This window comes from Hyla sarda, chromosome 4 (genome assembly GCF_029499605.1).
Source record: "Hyla sarda isolate aHylSar1 chromosome 4, aHylSar1.hap1, whole genome shotgun sequence".
NCBI lineage: Eukaryota > Metazoa > Chordata > Amphibia > Anura > Hylidae > Hyla > Hyla sarda.
Window position 1 is genome coordinate 267,291,487 of NC_079192.1, and position 18,521 is coordinate 267,310,007.

An 18,521-nucleotide genomic window follows, 5' to 3' on the forward strand; every position below is an offset into this window, starting at 1 on the left:
TTTTTTGCGCCGTGATCTGAAGTTTTTATCAGTACCATAATTGTTTTGATCAGACTTTTTGATTGCTTTTTATACATTTTTTTAGGTTATAAAAAGTGACCAAAAATACACTATTTTGGACTTTGGAATTTTTTTGCACGTACGCCATTGACCATGCAGTTTAAATATCATTATATTTTTATGGTTCGGACATTTACGCATGCGGCAATACCGCATATGTTTATTTTTATTTACACAGGTGTTTTTTTTATGGGAAACGGGGGGTGATTCAAACTTTTATTATTAGGGAAGGGGTTAAATGATCTTTATTTACTTTTTTTGTTAACTTTTTTTTTTTTGCAGTATTATAGCTCCCATAGTGGGCTATAACACTGCACACACTGATCTTTTACACAGATCACTGCAAAGCCATAGCTTTGCATTGACCAGTGTTATCGGCGGTTGATTGCTCAAGCTGGATTTCAGGCTTACAGCAATCAATCGCTGTTCGGACGTGTAGGAGGCAGGTAAGGCACCCTCCTGCTGCGTCCCAGCTGATCGGGACATCGCGATTTTAGCGCAATGTCCCGATCAGCCCGACTGAGATGCCGGGCTGCTTTTACTTTCACTTTTAGACGATCAACTTTGAATGGCGTTATCCGGCATCAGCCACGGGTCCTGGCTGCTAATAGCAGCCGGGACCGTGCAGGTTTGATGCGAGCTCAGCTCCTGAGCTCGCTTCATAACCCTCCCGTGCCGCAGCGACGGGTATACCAGTCGTTCTGTGGCAAGGGGCTAGGCACGCTTCCATGCCATTTTTTTTTTTTTTTTTTTTTACCTTTAACAAAATTGTGGCCTAAGATCCGAATGACATTAACATCAGTATGACTCGACAGGCAAGGAGTGTCAATGTAGCCTAGTGACAGCTCTTGCTGTGCACCATTATTAATGTAGCTATTTGACATTTACTGATTTTGCCCCCAAACATTTGTACATTGAGGTTTGTACATGCACAACCAAGTTTTTTTTTTTTTATATATATATATATAGATTATTCTTTTATACTGGCAAATATGGTTATGATCACACAATAGAGAAGGCCTTAATTATTAGAAAACAGTATTAAACAAAACAAATAGTTACAATGAAAACATTGTTGTATTACTTTTTTAGGACTTTTAAATAAAATATACTAGTGAATAAAAGTGAATATTTAGTTTTTTGGCTTGCAACCAAGTTTTCTGCCACAACCAAGGCAAAGACAGGAAGGAAAATAGATATATAAAAGACATTACCGTCACAGCTGAACACTTTGTAACAAAGAGGAGGATTTGAATGTCATCCTGATAATATCTCAACAATCAATTTCTCATTACTGCACAAGCGATCTGGATAAATCATCCCAGCATGGTGTTTAACACTTCCACCACTGGAAGGACTAAGAGACACACCAGGGCGCTCTAACTTAATTAGCCAATAAGCCCCCTCCAGCATCGAAAGGATTAACAGATAAAAAATTGGATCAAAGGAAACATGGATAACACTTACACTACTCTCTCTGCTAAAGCTCTATACCAGGCATTAATTAGGTAGTAACAACCCAATCAACAATACCCATTATGCATTGCACTGTATATACATGCTGCAAGGGTAAACTGGGCCACAGAACACTTGGGCTGATCTTAGAGTTCTAACAATCTGTCTTCCTGTAAAGGGGGCATACAGACAAAAACAGGCATAATTACACCACCACTCATGGCTATGGGCTAGGACTAATGTTGCCCACCAACAAAATCCTAGTTAAATATATAGTCACTTAACGTAAAGTTACACATTTGGTTAAAAAGAGGAATAAAAATAAAAATAATAATAAATAATTTTTTATATATATATATATATATATATATATATATATATATATATATATATATACACACACCCACCCACACACACTTAAAACTTGTTTATGAGTTATCAACATAATTTCTCCCTTTCTTAATCTAGGATCAGGCAGGTATAGATTCTGACCATAGACTTAGTGGCTGGTTTTACTCTCACGTGAACTATGCCAGCACATGGTCTATTACCATGCCCTTTTGTAGCCCATCGGATTACAAAGCATGTGCAGTAGAAGAAATAAAAAGATTGTAGGCACTCAAAAAAAAAAAAAAAAATGTTATCTAGTATTTGCTGTACACAATCAGGGAGTGTGGCTAAAATTGTAGCTAAAAAGAAGGCACAATCTCTTTTGGGGAGGGCAATTTGCACACTACAATGTTTTGAACTGATCGAAGACTCATGCATGTGTGCCACTGCTCCATTTATTTACTATGGAGCTGTTGAAGAGGGCAGAGTACAGAACTCATGCATCGCCAATCTGTTGGACAGGGGATAAGTTAATTTAACACAAAATAACCCTTTAATAACTTTTGTGATAACTGCATCCCTTGAGAAAAATAGTCTAGGATATCTATGGGTAGCCCATTCTACTGCTCGACAACACCAAGCTGGACTTCACTGGCAGATTAGCACTAATCCAGAAACAGGAAAAAGTGGTCTATGGCTCTCATAAAAATTTTAATTTATTAGAAGTTATCCATCAAACATTTGAGGTGAATCATATAAAAAAAAAAAGATTAAAAATAAACCATAAAGGTCTTCAAAACACTGACATGTTTCAATCTGTTAACAGAGCTTAGTCATAGCATAATTAGTACTAGACATAACTCTGTGGCACGTCCACAAAAATACAAAAATGTTATCTTGTTAAACTATAAGGAAGCTGGAGACATACGGGAGATAGGTAAGTAAACTCCAAAGATAATATAGAAGTGTCAGGACATTTTTCATTTTTGCAGTTTAGTTTTTTTCCCCCTCACCGTCTAAAAATCATTAGTATAAAAACACAAAAAAATCCTTTGGGAGCGGTCCCAAAAATTCTCACCACCAAAGCACCTCCAACTGTAACAAAATTGTAGGAAAAACTTACACTTGGTGAGTGGTTTTATTACAAACCACTCACACACTTGACACGCCTGTAATCCAATATCCCACGTGGATCCTTATCCGCTGCAATCCATTTCGACCGACTCCAAACCACCCCAAAGTGGAGGAAAAAAAAAGATAAAAATAAAAAAATTTGGAGAGCGGACAGTTTCCACTTAAAGGAAAACTGTCATATGTTTTGTCCCGCACTATCTACGGGTACCTGTGGATAGTGCGGGAGACGCTGAACATTTTGAGTCCTACCTTGCTGCGCTGTTCGCCCGTTATAGCTGGTTTTCGGTATATTCAAATTAGCTGCTAACTGGCACCGCCCGGCTAATGAATATTCATATGTTGTCTTACACTCTCCGTCTCATCTCGGCCGAGTCCTGGACGATACTGCGCATGCGCGGGATTTCCTACTATACCCGGAAGCTGTCTTCAGCGTTTGAAGCAATACTATCCCCCCCCCCCCCCCCTTATCTGCTTTTTTTTTTATCACAAATTTCATTATTATCTTTCAGTCTTGTTATGATTAATTTCTCGCTCTGACATGTTGTTCTCTTCTCTCCACTTTTTCTTATTGAGTTTTTCATTCTCTAGGTCTAATTTCCTCAGGTCACTTAACACCATTTCATTAAAAGTTTCGATGAAGTTTCTCCTACTTGGAGTAGGGTAAAATTTTGCCTTCTTTACTGAACCAGACGGGATTGGTGTACTGAGAAGATCATCCGTAATTTATTGTCCATCCCCACTAAAGTACTCAGGGAATTTTTGACCTTGTTCAACCAAAAATAACGGAACTGTTTCATTTTTCCCCGACTTTTTAATCGGAATAAACCTCTTCAGAGTCAATTTCCTTACAAATTCATTAAGATCTAGATAGGCTTCAAAAAGGCTCATATTCTCTTTAGGACAATATGTTAACCCTTTGCTTAAAATTTCCAGCTCTTCCCAAGTAACATTATATGTGAATAAATTGAAAATACGTCCCTCAATATCTCCACACTTGGAAAGGGCATCTCTTCTAATTGTCTTCTCCTCTTAGCCTTTTGGATATGTTGCCCTCCCCATTTTCTTCTTCTTCTTCTAATTGGAGTCTTTTCTTTGTCTTTATCCTTCCAATCGGGGTGAAAAAGTCCGTTACCTTTGAGCTGTATATCCTTCGAGTCTCCTTCTCCAGATTTATTCCCGGACGTGACCTCAGGCTGAGGGCTATAGCTCTTTGTACATATTCGGTTATTATTCTCGGCGAATTCCCTAATTCTTCCTCCATAGTTGATTTTAACCGGGGCTCTGACAGAGCCCGAGGAAGACCTAAAAAAACGGGAGATGGGGAAAAAAATTCCTCCCCTCCGGTACTTTTAACTGCGCTTTCAACTACCGTATATACTAGAGTATAAGCAGAGTTTTCCAGCACGATTTTTCGTGCTGAAAACGCCCCCCTCGGCTTATACTCAAGTGAACTCTCCGCCTGCCAATCCCTTCATCAGTGGTCTTCAACCTGCGAACCTCCAGATGTTGCAAAACTACAACTCCCAGCAAGCCCGGACAGCCATCGGCTGTCCAGGCATGCTGGGTGTTGTAGTTTTGAAACCTCTGGAGGTCCGCAGGTTGAAGACCACTGTGGCCTTCATCATCATCCAGCCCCCCCCCCCCCCTTTTTTTTTGTACTCACCTCCCCTCGGCGGGAACTTAGGGAGAGCTGGTCCGAGCCATCTATGCTGCAGGGATCGTCCGGTGGGGATGGTTAGTCGTTGCGGGCTGTCCATTTTCATCGGGGGGGGGGGGGGGGAGCTCTTCTCGGCGCTTCAGGCCCGGCCCCAGAGTAGTGACGTTGCCTTGACGACGACGCACAGGGACGTCAGGCATGCTGGGAGTTGTCGTTTTGCAGCATCTGGAGGTCTGCAAGTTGAAGACCACTGATGAAGGGATGATGAAAGGGGGGGGGGGGAGTGGGATGATGACGGGGGTCTGGATGATTATATGGGGGGGGGGGATGATGTATTTCCCACCCTAGGCTTATAGTCAAGTCAATAACTTTTCCTGGGTTTTTGAGGTAAAATTAGGGGCCTCGGCTTATACTCGAGTATATACGGTATATCCTGTATCTCTTCCTCTATATTTTCTTTCTCCATGGTATCTTGTCTATGTGCTAGATGCTGTAATTCTTTAATCATTCTTTTTTCTCGCAGGTAGCCTGAAATATAAAAGGTCCTGGTTTAGTAATATTTGGTACTTCTAACAATATGCTAATAAATATAAAAAGGTTTTTGCCCGTGAGCACGCAGTTAGAAGAACCAAATATAACTACACCAGGACCTTTTATAATTCAGGCTACCTGCGAGAAAAAAGATTAATTAAAGAATTTCAGCATCTAGCACAGACAAGATACTATGGACTATTTTCGGTAGAAATTACGGATGATCTTCTCAATACACCAATCCCGTCTGGTTTAGTAAAGAAGTCAACATTTAACCCTACTCAAAGTAGGGGAAATTTCATTGAAACTTTTTACAAAATGGTGTTAAGTGACCTGAGGAAATTAGACCTAGAGAATGAAAAACTCAATAAGAAAAAGTGGAGAGAAGAGAACAACATGTCAGAGAAAAATTAATCATAAAAAGATTGAAGGGATAATAATGAAATTGTGATAAAAAGAAAGCAGATAGGGTGGGGGGGGGGGGGTAGTGTTGATGGATAAAGTTTAATATATAGGAGAATCCCTACGTATTTTGAATACTTTTGACAGATATTTGAATGCCGGATTGTCAAAAAGATTTTATTATAAAAAGTTTTCGCAAATATTTATATGGGAACTGTAGAAACATGTATCTTATAAAAAAAGATATATAGACTACTTGTTTATTATCTGGGAAGGGAGTAAAACCAGTTTTTATGAGTTTTTTATGGAGCTTAATGCAAATCAGTGGGGTCTCCATTTTACTGAACATATAGATAAGAAAGTGATTGCTTTTATAGATTTAGAAATATATATAAAAGATAAGAGCAGATCAACACAAAAACCTTTTTTAAATCTATAGATGCTAATGAATATCTGCATTTTAATAGCAGCCATTTAAAAAATTGGAAAGTAAATATACCATTTGGACAGCTAAATAGGATAAAAAGAAATTGTTCTGAAAATAAATGCTATGAAGATCAAGCAAAAATAAAAGAAGAGAGATTTTTGGATAAGGGTTATCCTCAGACAGTGGTGAAGGGAGCAAAAAAGAAAGAGAAAAAAGAGGACTGAACAGATAAAAAAAAAATCAAAATCCTACCCATAAGAAAAAGAATAAGACTGTTAATAAAAATGAGGAATTTTGCACAGCATTTACTTCCCGTTTTTCGGGGGATGCAAAAAAAAGTAGAAGGTATTTTTTGGGGGGTATATTGCAGCAGGACCCTTTTTTAAATGAAGCTATAGGGATTGATAATTTTAAACCTAGGATTCATTTATTGGCGAGCGAAAACTGTGGCACAAGAGAGAGCCCCTTCATACCAAAGGTTAAGTAGGATTAAGAGAGAAGACACGCAGCAAAAAGGTTCTTATAGATGTAATCAAAAAAGATGTGGTACGTGTTCACACAGAGAAGATGGCAAGCAAAGTATAGTAAGTGTATCAAAAGGTGAGAGTGTCCCCATCAAATCTCATTTAAACTGTGCAAGTAACTATGTGATTTATGTGGTGGAGTGTCCGTGCGGCACCCAATAAGTGGGCCGCACTTCAAAGACACTCAGAAAACCCATAAACTCACATAGGTTTAATATACAACATAAATATTTAAAACACAGTGTTTCACGGCACTTTGCTATGTGCCATAAAGCGGACCCAGGGTTGGTATGAGTGATTCCATTAGAACAAATAAAGGGTTTACCACTGAATGCAGAAGAGAAAGTTTTTTATATTTTTAAGCTGAACACACTGGTCCCGAATGGTTTTAATGAAGTCATTGAGCGCCATTGAATGTTTTTATATAATAGAGTAAAAGACAGGTTTTTGTATTTTGTTAAGTATTTGAGGAATGTTTCACCTTGGGAATGTGCTTCCGGGTGAAAAGGAGGTGAAAAAGGAGGTATATAAGATGGCCACATTTAAGGATTGGTATATCCCTGAGGAAGGGGAATAATTCCCGCAATGCTTCGGATCTATATGTACGAGTACGTTTTATATAATGGTTTTATGTTAATAAATTGCTTACCATGCAAAAGAAAAAGAAGTGTGTGGAAATCGACTGCTTTGGGAGTTGTACGGAGGACCGATGAGTGGCTGCTATAGCGAGGAAGAAGTCTTAAGTACATTGGTTGAAGGCTAGCAGGAATTGAGGGGGGGTCATGGACGCATAGACCCCTCTAAATTAAGTAAGTGCGGATAAGCTATTGGAAAGTCACTGTATGCACTTTAAGTGAAAACTGTCCGCTCTCCAATTTTTGTATTTTTATCTTCTAAAAAATCATAACACTTTCAATTTTCCACCTACAGACCAATATGAGTGCTTGTTTTTTGCGCCACCCATTTTACTTTGTAATGCCATTAATCATTTCACCACAATATCTACGCAGCAATACCACACATGTTTAGGTTTTATATTTTTTTATTTGAAAAATGGGAAAAGAGAGGTGATTTAAACTTTTAAGGAAGGGGTTAATGCATATCTATTTACTTTTTATTATTATTATTTTTTACACTTTTATTTAGTCCCCACAGGGGACTATAACATGCAATCTTTAGATTGCATACACTGATCAATGCTTCTCCAAAGGAGAGCACTGATCAGTCTTATCGGTGGCTCCATTGCTTCAGCCCTGCAAAGCTGAATGCAAGGCTGAAGCACAGATCGGACGGCCGGAAAGAAGGTCAGACACCTCCCACCGTCCTTTCAGCTGAAATTTGATTGCCGCGTCCAAAGGGTTTATGCCGGACATCAGCCCGATCGGCAATGTCCAGCATTAGCGGTGGGTCCTGGTTGCTATCAGCCCACCTGCTGGGCGCGCGTCAAACAGCAGGAGCCCGCAGTGGATGTACATATACATCCATTTGCGGGAAAGGGTTAAATACTAATGGGCCTGTGTTCTAAACATATACACAATCCTACAGCTAGGACCAACTAAACTTATGAACCATACAGTCATGGCCGTAAATGTTGGCACCCCTGAAATTTTTTTAAGAAAATGAAGTATTTCTCACAGAAAAGGATTGCAGTAACAGATGTTTTGCTATACACATGTTTATTCCCTTTGTGTGTTTTGGAACTAAACCAAAAAAGGGAGGAAAAAAATCAAATTGGACATAATGTCACGCCAAACTCCACTGGACAAAATTATTGGCACCCTTAACTTAATATTTGGTTGCACACCCTTTGAAAAAAATAACTGAAATCAGTCGCTTCCTATAACCATCAATAAGCTTCTTACACCTCTCAGCCGGAATGTTGGACCACTCTTGCTTTGCAAACTGCTCCAGGTCTCTCTTATAGGAAGGGCACCTTTTCCCAACAGCAATTTTAAGATCTCTCCACAGGTGTTCAATGGGATTTAGATTTGGACTAATTGCTGGCCACTTCAGAACACTCTAGCGCATTGTGGCCATCCATTTCTTGGTGGATGTTTTTTTTCAAAGTAAACATTTTTATTGGTTTTTAACAGGTAACATCTGAAAATCAGTATACAGGAAGTACAGGAAACATAGCCAGAACATTCTCTCCATCCAAAGAAGGTGATCCTTCCTAAAACATATAGTAAGTAGGTATGGGAGCCATACTTGAATAACCCATAGCGGCAAAGCAAAAGGAAAAAAATAAATTAAAAAAAAAGTTTATTCTGCCAGTAGTATGTTTACAGACTTTTGGATTTTCTATCAGGAGGCAACTGGAAGAAGAGTCAGGAAAGGTAATATAGCAGGGCTGTGTAATTAGCCCGGATGTGCTGAAAGGGAGAGAAATATACAGAGCAGGACAGGGAACAGTAAGGACAATAGGACAGTGGGAGGACTACGGTAAAGAAAGGAGGACAGGAAAGTGAGCGCAGGCACAAAAAGAAAAAATATCCACCTCCAGATCAGTAATAGCAGCGGAAATGGGAAGGATGACAAGCAATAAGGCCAAATTCTCAACACTAGGGTCTCAAGTGCAAGGAGTCAAACTCTGCCGATTACCTAAATGTAAGCCATGGGCCCCATATAGCTTGGAATTTGTCATGTTGTGTCCTCGAATCAGCAAGTAATTTCTTCATCCTACACACACGGGTTCCAGAAGCAAGGACAAAAAGGAGGGGGTTGGGATGACCGCACTAGCCTCGGGATCATCGCTTGGGCTGCTATTAGGTGGGCTGAAGGTTTGGGTAGGGAGCTGGGTAGGATGGACAGGCGGGTCAGTTCAGGAGTTTTTGAGAGTGTGCTGGAGACTAGGCGAGACATGAGGACGAGCGCGTCAGTCCAGAACCGGTCAAGCTCTGGGCACGCGAGCCAGATATGTGTCATCGTGCCCCTCTCCACATCTCCAGTACACATCCGAGGTCCCCGGGTAAATATGAGACAGCAAGGTCGATACCCTATACCACCTAGTTAACACCTTACAATTAGTCTCATGTGCCTTGCTCAAGACCGATGTCCTGTGACATAGAGAGAGCGCCTTCCGCCACTCGCCATCAGATATTGTATGTCCCAGTTTGTCTTCCCAAGAGGAGTGAAAATGAAGCGGGAAAGAGGCAAAGTTATCTAGTAAAAGTGCAAATAAGGCACTGATCAGCCTGCTGGTCTAGGTGTTTTTTTACATATATGTTTGGGATCATTATCCTGCTGGAAGACCCAAGATCTCAGATGCAAACCAAGATTTTGGACACTGGGCTGTACAGTGCGACCCAAAATCCGTTGGTAATCTTCAGATTTCATGATGCCTTGTACACATTCAAGGCACCCAGTGCCAGAGGCAGCAAAACAACCCCAAAAAATCATTGAACCTCCATCATATTTCACTGTAGCTACTGTGTTCTTTTCATTGTAGGCCTCATTCCGTATTTGGTAAACCGTAGAATGATGTACTTTACCTAAAAGCTCTATCTAGGATTTTAGCTTACTCAAATTGATTTGGCAAAATGTAGTCTTGATTTTATATGTTTCTGTGTCAGCAGTGGGGTCCTCCTGGGTCTCCTGCCATAGCGTTTAATTTAAATGTCGACGGATAGTTCGCGCTGACACTGATGTTCGCTGAGCCTGCAGGACAGCTTGAATATCTTTGAAACTTGTTTGGGGCTGCTTATCCACCATCCAGACTATATTGCGTTGACACCTTTCATCAATTTTTCTCTTCCGTCCATGCCCAGAGAGATTAGCTACGGTGCCATGGGTTGCAACCTTCTTGATAATGTTGCGCACTGTGGACCAAGGCAAATCTAGATCTCTGGAGATGGACTTGTAACCTTGAGGTTGTTGATATTTTTTCACAATTTTGATTCCCAAGTCCTCAGACAGTTCTCTTCTCCTCTTTCTGCTGTCCATGCTTAGTGTGGCACACACAGACACACAATGCAAAGACTAAGTGAACTTCTCTCCTTTTTATCTGCTTTCAGGTGTGATTTGTATATTGCCCACACCTGTTACTTGCCCGGTGAGTTTAAAGGAGCATCACATGCTTGAAACAATCTTATTTTTCCCCAATTTTGGAAGGGTGCTAATAATTTTGTCCAGCCCATTTTTGGAGTTTGGTGTCACATTATGTCCAATTTGCTTTTTTTCCCCCTTCTTTTCTGGTTTAGTTCCAATACACACATAGGGAATAAGCACGGGTATAGCAAAACACGTGTTACTGCGATCCTTTTCTGTGTGAAATACTTCATTTTCTAGAAAATTTCAGGGGTGGCAACATTTACGACCATTACTGTAAGTAACAAAGAAATGTAAAAAAAAAATCTGACACATCTAAAAGAAAATTTATCTTGAACAAAATCTTACTTTTTAGTATTTGCATGCTTTACAGAAGGTGAAATAAATATTAATGTATACCTGTCAGTATAAAAAAAATTGTGCCATGGGGACATGTCAAAACTTTTCATTAGTTGGGGACTTAGGGTTCAGACTCTTACCAATCAGTAGAATGAGCAGAGAGAGAAGCAATAATGCCTATTTAAAATCTGAAGTGAGGCCTATAATATAGTCTCCATGAACGGAAATAAAAGAGAAGTAATTGGGGTAGCTCCATTCAGAAGTCTTCTCTTTGCCAAAGACCACTGATCCAACCCTGCCTATCAAGCTTTCAGTATTGTAAGGCTGCGTTTCCACAAGGCGGTGAAGGCATGTAGGGGCATGGTTTTGGCTGCATGTGTTTACTGCAATGAGTGCTTTCACATGTTCAGGCTTTTAATTGCAATTACTCAATACAAAAGCAAGGAACAGATCTTAAATAGGGGTCACGTATAAAGAAGACTTCCCCTTTAAATCCATTCCTGGCTTTGTATTTAATAGTTGAAATTAAAAGCCTGAAAATGTGAACACACCTTAAAAAGAACCTGCCATTTTAACTGCACAGTTTACCGATATAACCGTTAGGATGCTTATCAAACATACTGACCTTGTTTCCCAACTAACAGCATACACTGGGGAACAGTTGGGTTAGTCCCATTAATATTAAGTTGCCATTTGTAGTATATAAAGGCAATTCTCTATTGTTTATGGCTAGTATAAATTACACACATATGACACTTCTATTGGGATAAAGAATATTTCTAAGCTGCATTCATTCATAACTGATGGCTGATATCAACAACTTTTTTTTTGCTCGATTGACCAAATGACAATTCTGATGTGTCTGGTCATTTTTTTTGCACCTAGTTAGAAAATGCAACTAAAGGACATTAAAAGTACATGATATAAGTGAATAGGATCCTCTTTCTAATCATTTCTATGGTCAAATAGTACAATATCCCGCTACATTATTAAAACAGGCTATCCTTTAACCAATTTTACTCTCATCACTGATCCAATACATACCACCAGTGTGCTGCCACTACAGTCTATCTAACTAGTGTTAACATTATCATGATCATGTTAAATTTTATAATCCTCCCTGTTCATTGCACCCATCATGATAAACCACCCTCTGCCTTTATTTGTATTCTTTTTTAGTTTTCTATCTTGATATTGCTCTATTTTCTGCTCAGTCCGATTCACAGACTGGGAAGAGGGCGTTAGCCAGCAGGCTGTGACATCATCTGAAGCCATACAGGGGAGAACTTCCTCCCTCACTCTGCTACACATAGCCCAGAGCAGTTCAGTGTGAGATTAGCTATGATTGGCTGAGGCTGCACAAACCCCTCAACACTCTATACTACATTTCCTGATTTTGGACTTCTGCCAGGCCAGCAGGAGTCCAAAGTCTGTGCAAGTGATTGGGGGGAAATGTGCTCTGGACAAGTAGGCAGACACATAGTGGCAGCTGTTTTAAACACAAATATACATTGGAAATATTTTTTTTTTTTATTTACCGTAAGGAATGCAATAGCAAAAATTAGTTTTAATGACAGTGCCTATTTAAGAATGAGTGCAGCTTATAAGCACACATAATAAACATTATATGTTAGTCTTTCATTCTTATCCTCAGTTGGTGTGTATATATATTTCAATTTAATAGCGGAAAATTCAGCATAGCAGTCAGTAGTTAGTAAAAGAGCAATACTTGAGAGAAGAAAAAAAAGAAAAGATTTCATCTTGGCTGAATAGAACTTGACAAACCCACACATAAAACTAGCTCAGCCTGGCAGCTACACATTTGAAAAGATAAAAGGAGAAAGTCTGGCATTGGTTATTGAATACTATTTGGTGTCACCACTATCAAAGTAAAGCAAAGTCCTTTATATGGGGCGGTTTTAATTCCAGGAGATTGCTAGCTTTATCACTCCTGATCACTTTTTTTATTTTGTTGATGGCTTTTCTACTTTGCCACTATAGTGAGAAATAAACATTGCATCTCCTGTCCTGAAAGTCATACATTTTCACAAAGAAATAACATTTGCTGTTGGATTGTGATGAATTACAAAGTCTGAACAAAGCCTGACAATTGTCACAGCCTTGCCAACCAGTATGATGAGAAATGAATACGCTTCTTTCATTCCCAAAATAATGTTACAAACCACTCGGGCCCACAAAAATATAGAAAACTAATAGAACATAAAAGGTGTCCTTTGAAGGGGTACTCCGGTGCTTACACATCTTATCCCTATCGAAAGGATAGGGGATAAGATGCATGATTGCGGGAGTCCTGCCGCTGGGGACCCCCGTGATCTTGCACGCGGCACCCCATTTGTAATCAGTCGCCGGAGTGTGTTCGCTCCGGGTCGGATTACCGGCGACCACCGGCGTCTGACGTCACGCTCCGCCCCTCAATGCAAGCCTACGGGAGGAGGCGTGACAGCCATCACGCCCCCTCCCGTAGGCTTGCATTGAGGGGCGGAGCGTGACGTCACACGGGGGGCGGAGGCGTGCTGTCACATGCCGCCGGCCCGGTGGTTGCCGGTAATCAGACCCGGAGCGAACACGATCCAGGGACTGATTACAAACGGGGTGCCGCGTGCAAGATCACGTGGGTCCCCAGCGTCGGGACTCCCGCGATCAGGCATCTTATCCCCTATCCTTTGGATAGGGGAAAAGATGTGTAAGCACTGGAGTACCCCTTTAAATATACAGACTGTAATGAGAAAGTTATATTAACTAATTAAAAGAAAAGACACTTTTTCCTATAGTAGTAAACATCCACTTACCAAGATCAAAATCGTACATACAATATGTCATCAAAATGTCATGGAGTAGAATTAATCCAGGATTATCTTGGCCTTCATAAAATTTGTTTGTTCGGTCTGTGCGGTTCACATCTTTTTCTAACATGATGGATAAAGGAAATGACATTAAATATTTGAGAGCTGAACTTCTCACAGCAAACCCATATCTACCAAATGCAGAGTATTGGCACACTTCTATCCGAGAGCTTGGAGTGACAGCTCCATTTGATGACTACCATAGTAAAATACTGTGCAGGGCACTTTAGATCATTCCGAGGGCACCGCTACTTGAAGTCCAGTAGATAAGTGTATTTTTATAATCCTCAGATAATGCTGATCAAATATTCAGTGATCTAAGCCACTTTAATGTGCCAGAGTTACATCTAAATCATCTTAAATACTGCAGCAATTCCAGAAATGTAAAGGGATAATATGAATATTTAGAAGACTGTGGAAATTGTGAATTTCATTACAATGAAAAGGCAAAAATGTCCTTGATGTAGTTTGGAAATGAATGATGTGAATATAAACAAATATACACTATGGGGGAGATTTATCGAAACCTGTGTAGAGAAAAGGCGACTAGTTGCCCATAGCAACCAATCAGATCACTTTTTTCATTTTGAAAAGGGCCTATGAAAAAAGCGATCTGATTGGTTGCTATGGGCAACTGGTCAACTTTTCCTCTACACAGGTTTTGATAAAACTCCCTCTAAGTGCCTATAAAATAGTCACGCGACCAGAGCCATCTGAAATCAAGATCTTCCAAATAAGGGTATGTTCACACAGAGGAATTTGTGCGGAAAGTTCACACAGACATTCAGCTGCAGCAGAGTTCCATTGATTTCAATGGGATTCTTCTGCACTGTTCACAAGACAACATTTCTGTGTCAGACGTTTCTGCCACAGAAATTCTGATTTCGGCGTCCACAGAAAGAACAGACATGTCTATTCTGTGGACTCCATAAGAAAATGCTTTGCTGTCTATGAGATGGCACATTTCTGAGAGGTCCTAGCATCCACCAGACCGGGCCAATGTCTGGATTGTCCGCACGTGTTTTTCATGCAACATTATGCACAAATTCTGCGGTGTGAACCAGGACTAACAGTACCTATAAGGCTGTGGTTTCTCGCTGCAGCTGAATTGCCCTTTGTTGATGCGTTTCTTGACTGCATCAGATACTATAGGAGTTTGGTTTTTGTATGGCACATATACATTTAGTGACTATTAAAAGTTGCAATTTAGGCACTTTATGCATGGGGTTATCAAAAATATAAGCAACCTTGTAAGATTGGATTATTTATTATCAGAATCGTCTACCTACCTATCCTTTTCTAAATGTAGTGTTATTGACTTCAGAAAATATAGACTATTCAAATAACTGATCCCATGTTACAAGGTTGCCTATAGTTGGACAATCAAAAAAAAAAACTTCTTGCATTAAATGGGAAGGGAGTCGAATGACAGAGCAAGAACATGGGGGCTTTGATAGTATTTTTGGGAGAATTCAAGCAATTAAAAAGGAATATTAACAGGACAGGATAACTGATTGTTAAAACTATTTCAAATTATTTTTAAATATCTGTCTGGTTTTGTTAGATTGACCCTTCAGAGTGGTGAAAGGGGGATTTTTTGTGATCTCACTGCTGTTATTGAGCCCCTGTGAGCCCCTCTGTGGTGCATAGCTATTTTTCAGGGGGTGGGACTTGGGTGGTAGGAGGTCTTGATTTACCTTTGTGGATCATCTAAGCAGGGTCCTTCTCCTTTAATTCCTTGTTGTTAGACTCTATGGGGGAGATTCATAAAGACATCTACTGAGGAAAAGCTTACCAGTTGCCCATAGCAACCAGATTGCTTTTGTTTTTTTTTAAGAGGTCTTTTCAAAAATGAAAGAAACATTCTGATTGGTTGCTATGTGCAACTGGTCGACTTTTCCTCTGCACAAAATTTGATGAATCTCCCCCTATGTTTCTTTGTTAATTTTGTGCAAACATATATCAAAAGAAGTTAGCTTTCACACATCCTAGCGTAAACAGCACTTGTGAAAAGAGAGCTAACAGATTGAAAACTATAAAATGTAATTATTATTTGAGAATAGAGAGTGATATGAAAAATAAAATACTATAAAATCAGCTATCAGCAACACGAAAACCAATTTTTCACTAAAAACATAGCTTATATAGCCCCTTTATTAGCGGGTTGGACCCTTTTTGCCTTTGTTCTTCGTGGCATACTTTCTATAATGTGCTGTAAACATTCCTCAGTTTATGCCACAGTGGGAGATCAGATGGCACATCTCCATACCTGTATAGCAACCTTATGAAGAAGGCCCATTGGGGAGCACTCCAGGAGTGGACATGGTGGCATGACGTTAGCAAACCTCGCTAGGGTTTGTTCGGAACTAGGCAGGAACCCGCCCACAGGGCGTTGTAGTACGGAAAGAGCCACTTTAAATCTATTGGGGCCCCAGATGAATGGGGAAAACAGGGACTGAATAGTATCGAAAAAGGACTTGGGTATGGGGCATGCAGAATGCTCCAAACAATAAAAGGCATTTAGGGAGAATAATCAGTTTAATTAGGTTTATATGGCCCGTCACAGCCAAGGGAAGGGACACCCACATTTTAAATTTGGCACGGACATAAGGGAGTAATGAGAGTACATTAGATTGTAAATCAATGGATGGGTCTTTATTAACATAAATACCAAGATATTTAAAGGATTGGCCAACCTGCAGGCCACATACCACTGAAGGCCACTCCTCTTCAAGCAGAGGCATAAATGCAGATTTCGTCCAGTTAATGCACTGGCCGGAGAAAACCCCAAACCGATCCATCAAACGGAAAACATACGGTAAAATTATCCTGGGCCGAGACATGAATAGGAGGACCATGTCGTCGGCTTACAGGACAATACGTTCATCCCCACCTCCAATATTCATACCCTTACAAACAGAGTCCTGTCGGATGAGGAGCGCCAGGGGCTCCACCACCACCGCGAACCGAAGCGGTGACAGCGGACACCCCTGCCGATTCCCCCTCCCCAGGGAAAAGGGAAGTGTGCAAACACCATTAACCAAGACTTGAGCCATAGGAGATTTGTAAAGAATAGAGATCCACTTCTGGAAAATAGGGCCGAAGCCAAACCTACTCAACACCTCCAGTAAGTATCCCCATTCGATGGAGTCAAAGGCCATGGCCGCACCCAGCGCTTCCAAAACCCAATCACCCCTCAGGACAGTACCTGTCTGGACAGCAACCTGTAACTGCCTGATGTTACCGGAGGTGGACTTGCCAGGTATAAAGCCCGATTGGTCGGGGTGGATAATAGTAAAAAATTACTTGGTTTAACCTGTTGGCCAATTGGTTAGTGAGGATTATATAGTCAAGGTTTAATAGGGATATGGGCCTATAGGATCCACAATCCAATGGGGTCTTTGTCTGGTTATAAGATGACCACTATGGTGGAATCATACAGAGAGGGGGGAAGGGTGCCCATACATATTCAGAAGATCTCAGAATACCTAAGATAACTTCCACCGGGAGCCAATCGGGTCCTGGGGCTTTCCAGTGGCCATGTCTTTAAGAGCCTGCTGCAACTCCAGAAGGGAGATTGGGGCGTCCAAGAATTCACTATGTGTGTCAAATAAAGTGGGAAAATCAAATTTCGTCCAGGTAGGCATGCAACTGAAGGGGATCATAGTTTACCCTAGAGCTATATAAATCAACATAAAATGATGAAAACTGAAGGGCGATATCGGCCATGTGGATGATGTCTAAGGAGACCGGGGGTGGCACATACATAAAAAATAAGATGTAGGGAACATTGTAAATATATGCGTGTATGAAGATATATCTACAATGTGGGTCTTAACGTGTCGCTGTGGGCTCCCACTGGAGAGATCTATGTATCAGAACAGACACTCCCCGGGAGAAGGAGGTGTGGAAGGAATATAGGGACCATTGTACCCAGGGGCGAGAGACAAGGTGTTTCCTATCAGGCGTGAGATGAGTCTCCTTTAGTGATACGATATGCGAGTTAGAGGCACGTAATTGATTAAACACAAGAGCCCTCTTCTTAGGAGTACTCAAGCCCCTTACATTCCATGACATCAGCTTTAGGGTGGCCATTGGGGGACACATAAGACAATACAACATAAGGGTATACATTACAATGTTATAAGAAAGAAGAACAAGCAGCTTGGATATAGCAATGAGGACAGCTGAGCAAAAAGAAAAAACGTGTCCAGCATACAAACAGGAAGGGCCGTGGAAGGATGGGAAGGGGCAGCATGGACATCCAAAGGCATGAGGTGGCACATCTGTCCAGGCGATGGGGGTACGGGCTCAGAAGTCAGGGGGAGAAGGCCTCAAACGGGGCAAGAAACAAAAAATTATAAAAATAGTCCAAAAAAAAAAGAGGGGGGGAATGAAAAGGAAGGGGCACCACTTATGATCAACAGGTCCGTAGCACACTGGAGTCAGAAAACTGGATCATAGCATCCAAGGCATTGTGCAGCCAAGGTAGAGACACTGGATGAGGGGGATACTGCATGGCGACGGATCAGCCAGTTGACTGCCTCCTCCGGCGATGAGAAGAAGAGGGCCCGGTCGCCATCTACAATCCGTAGAGGTGCGGGGTAAGCCATGGAGTACAGGATTCCCTTGGCCCAAGGACGACCCTTCACAGCAGCAAAAGTGGCCCTCCATCTCTGAAGATCCGATGAGAAGTCGGGGAAGCTGGACACCCGAACATTGTCAAAGGTGAGGTCAGGAATCTTCAGCGC

General features: G+C 40.9%; 1 protein-coding gene across 1 annotated transcript in view; it reads right to left on the minus strand.

The window, feature by feature from the left end:
* Positions 1 to 18,521, minus strand: part of TBC1D15 (TBC1 domain family member 15) — a 114,558-nt gene that overhangs the window by 18,483 nt on the left and 77,554 nt on the right. Inside the window, exon 11 of the mRNA XM_056574113.1 lies at positions 13,717 to 13,833. Within this exon, the coding sequence (XP_056430088.1) occupies positions 13,717 to 13,833 (117 nt within the window). The remainder of the gene's footprint in view (positions 1 to 13,716; positions 13,834 to 18,521) is intronic.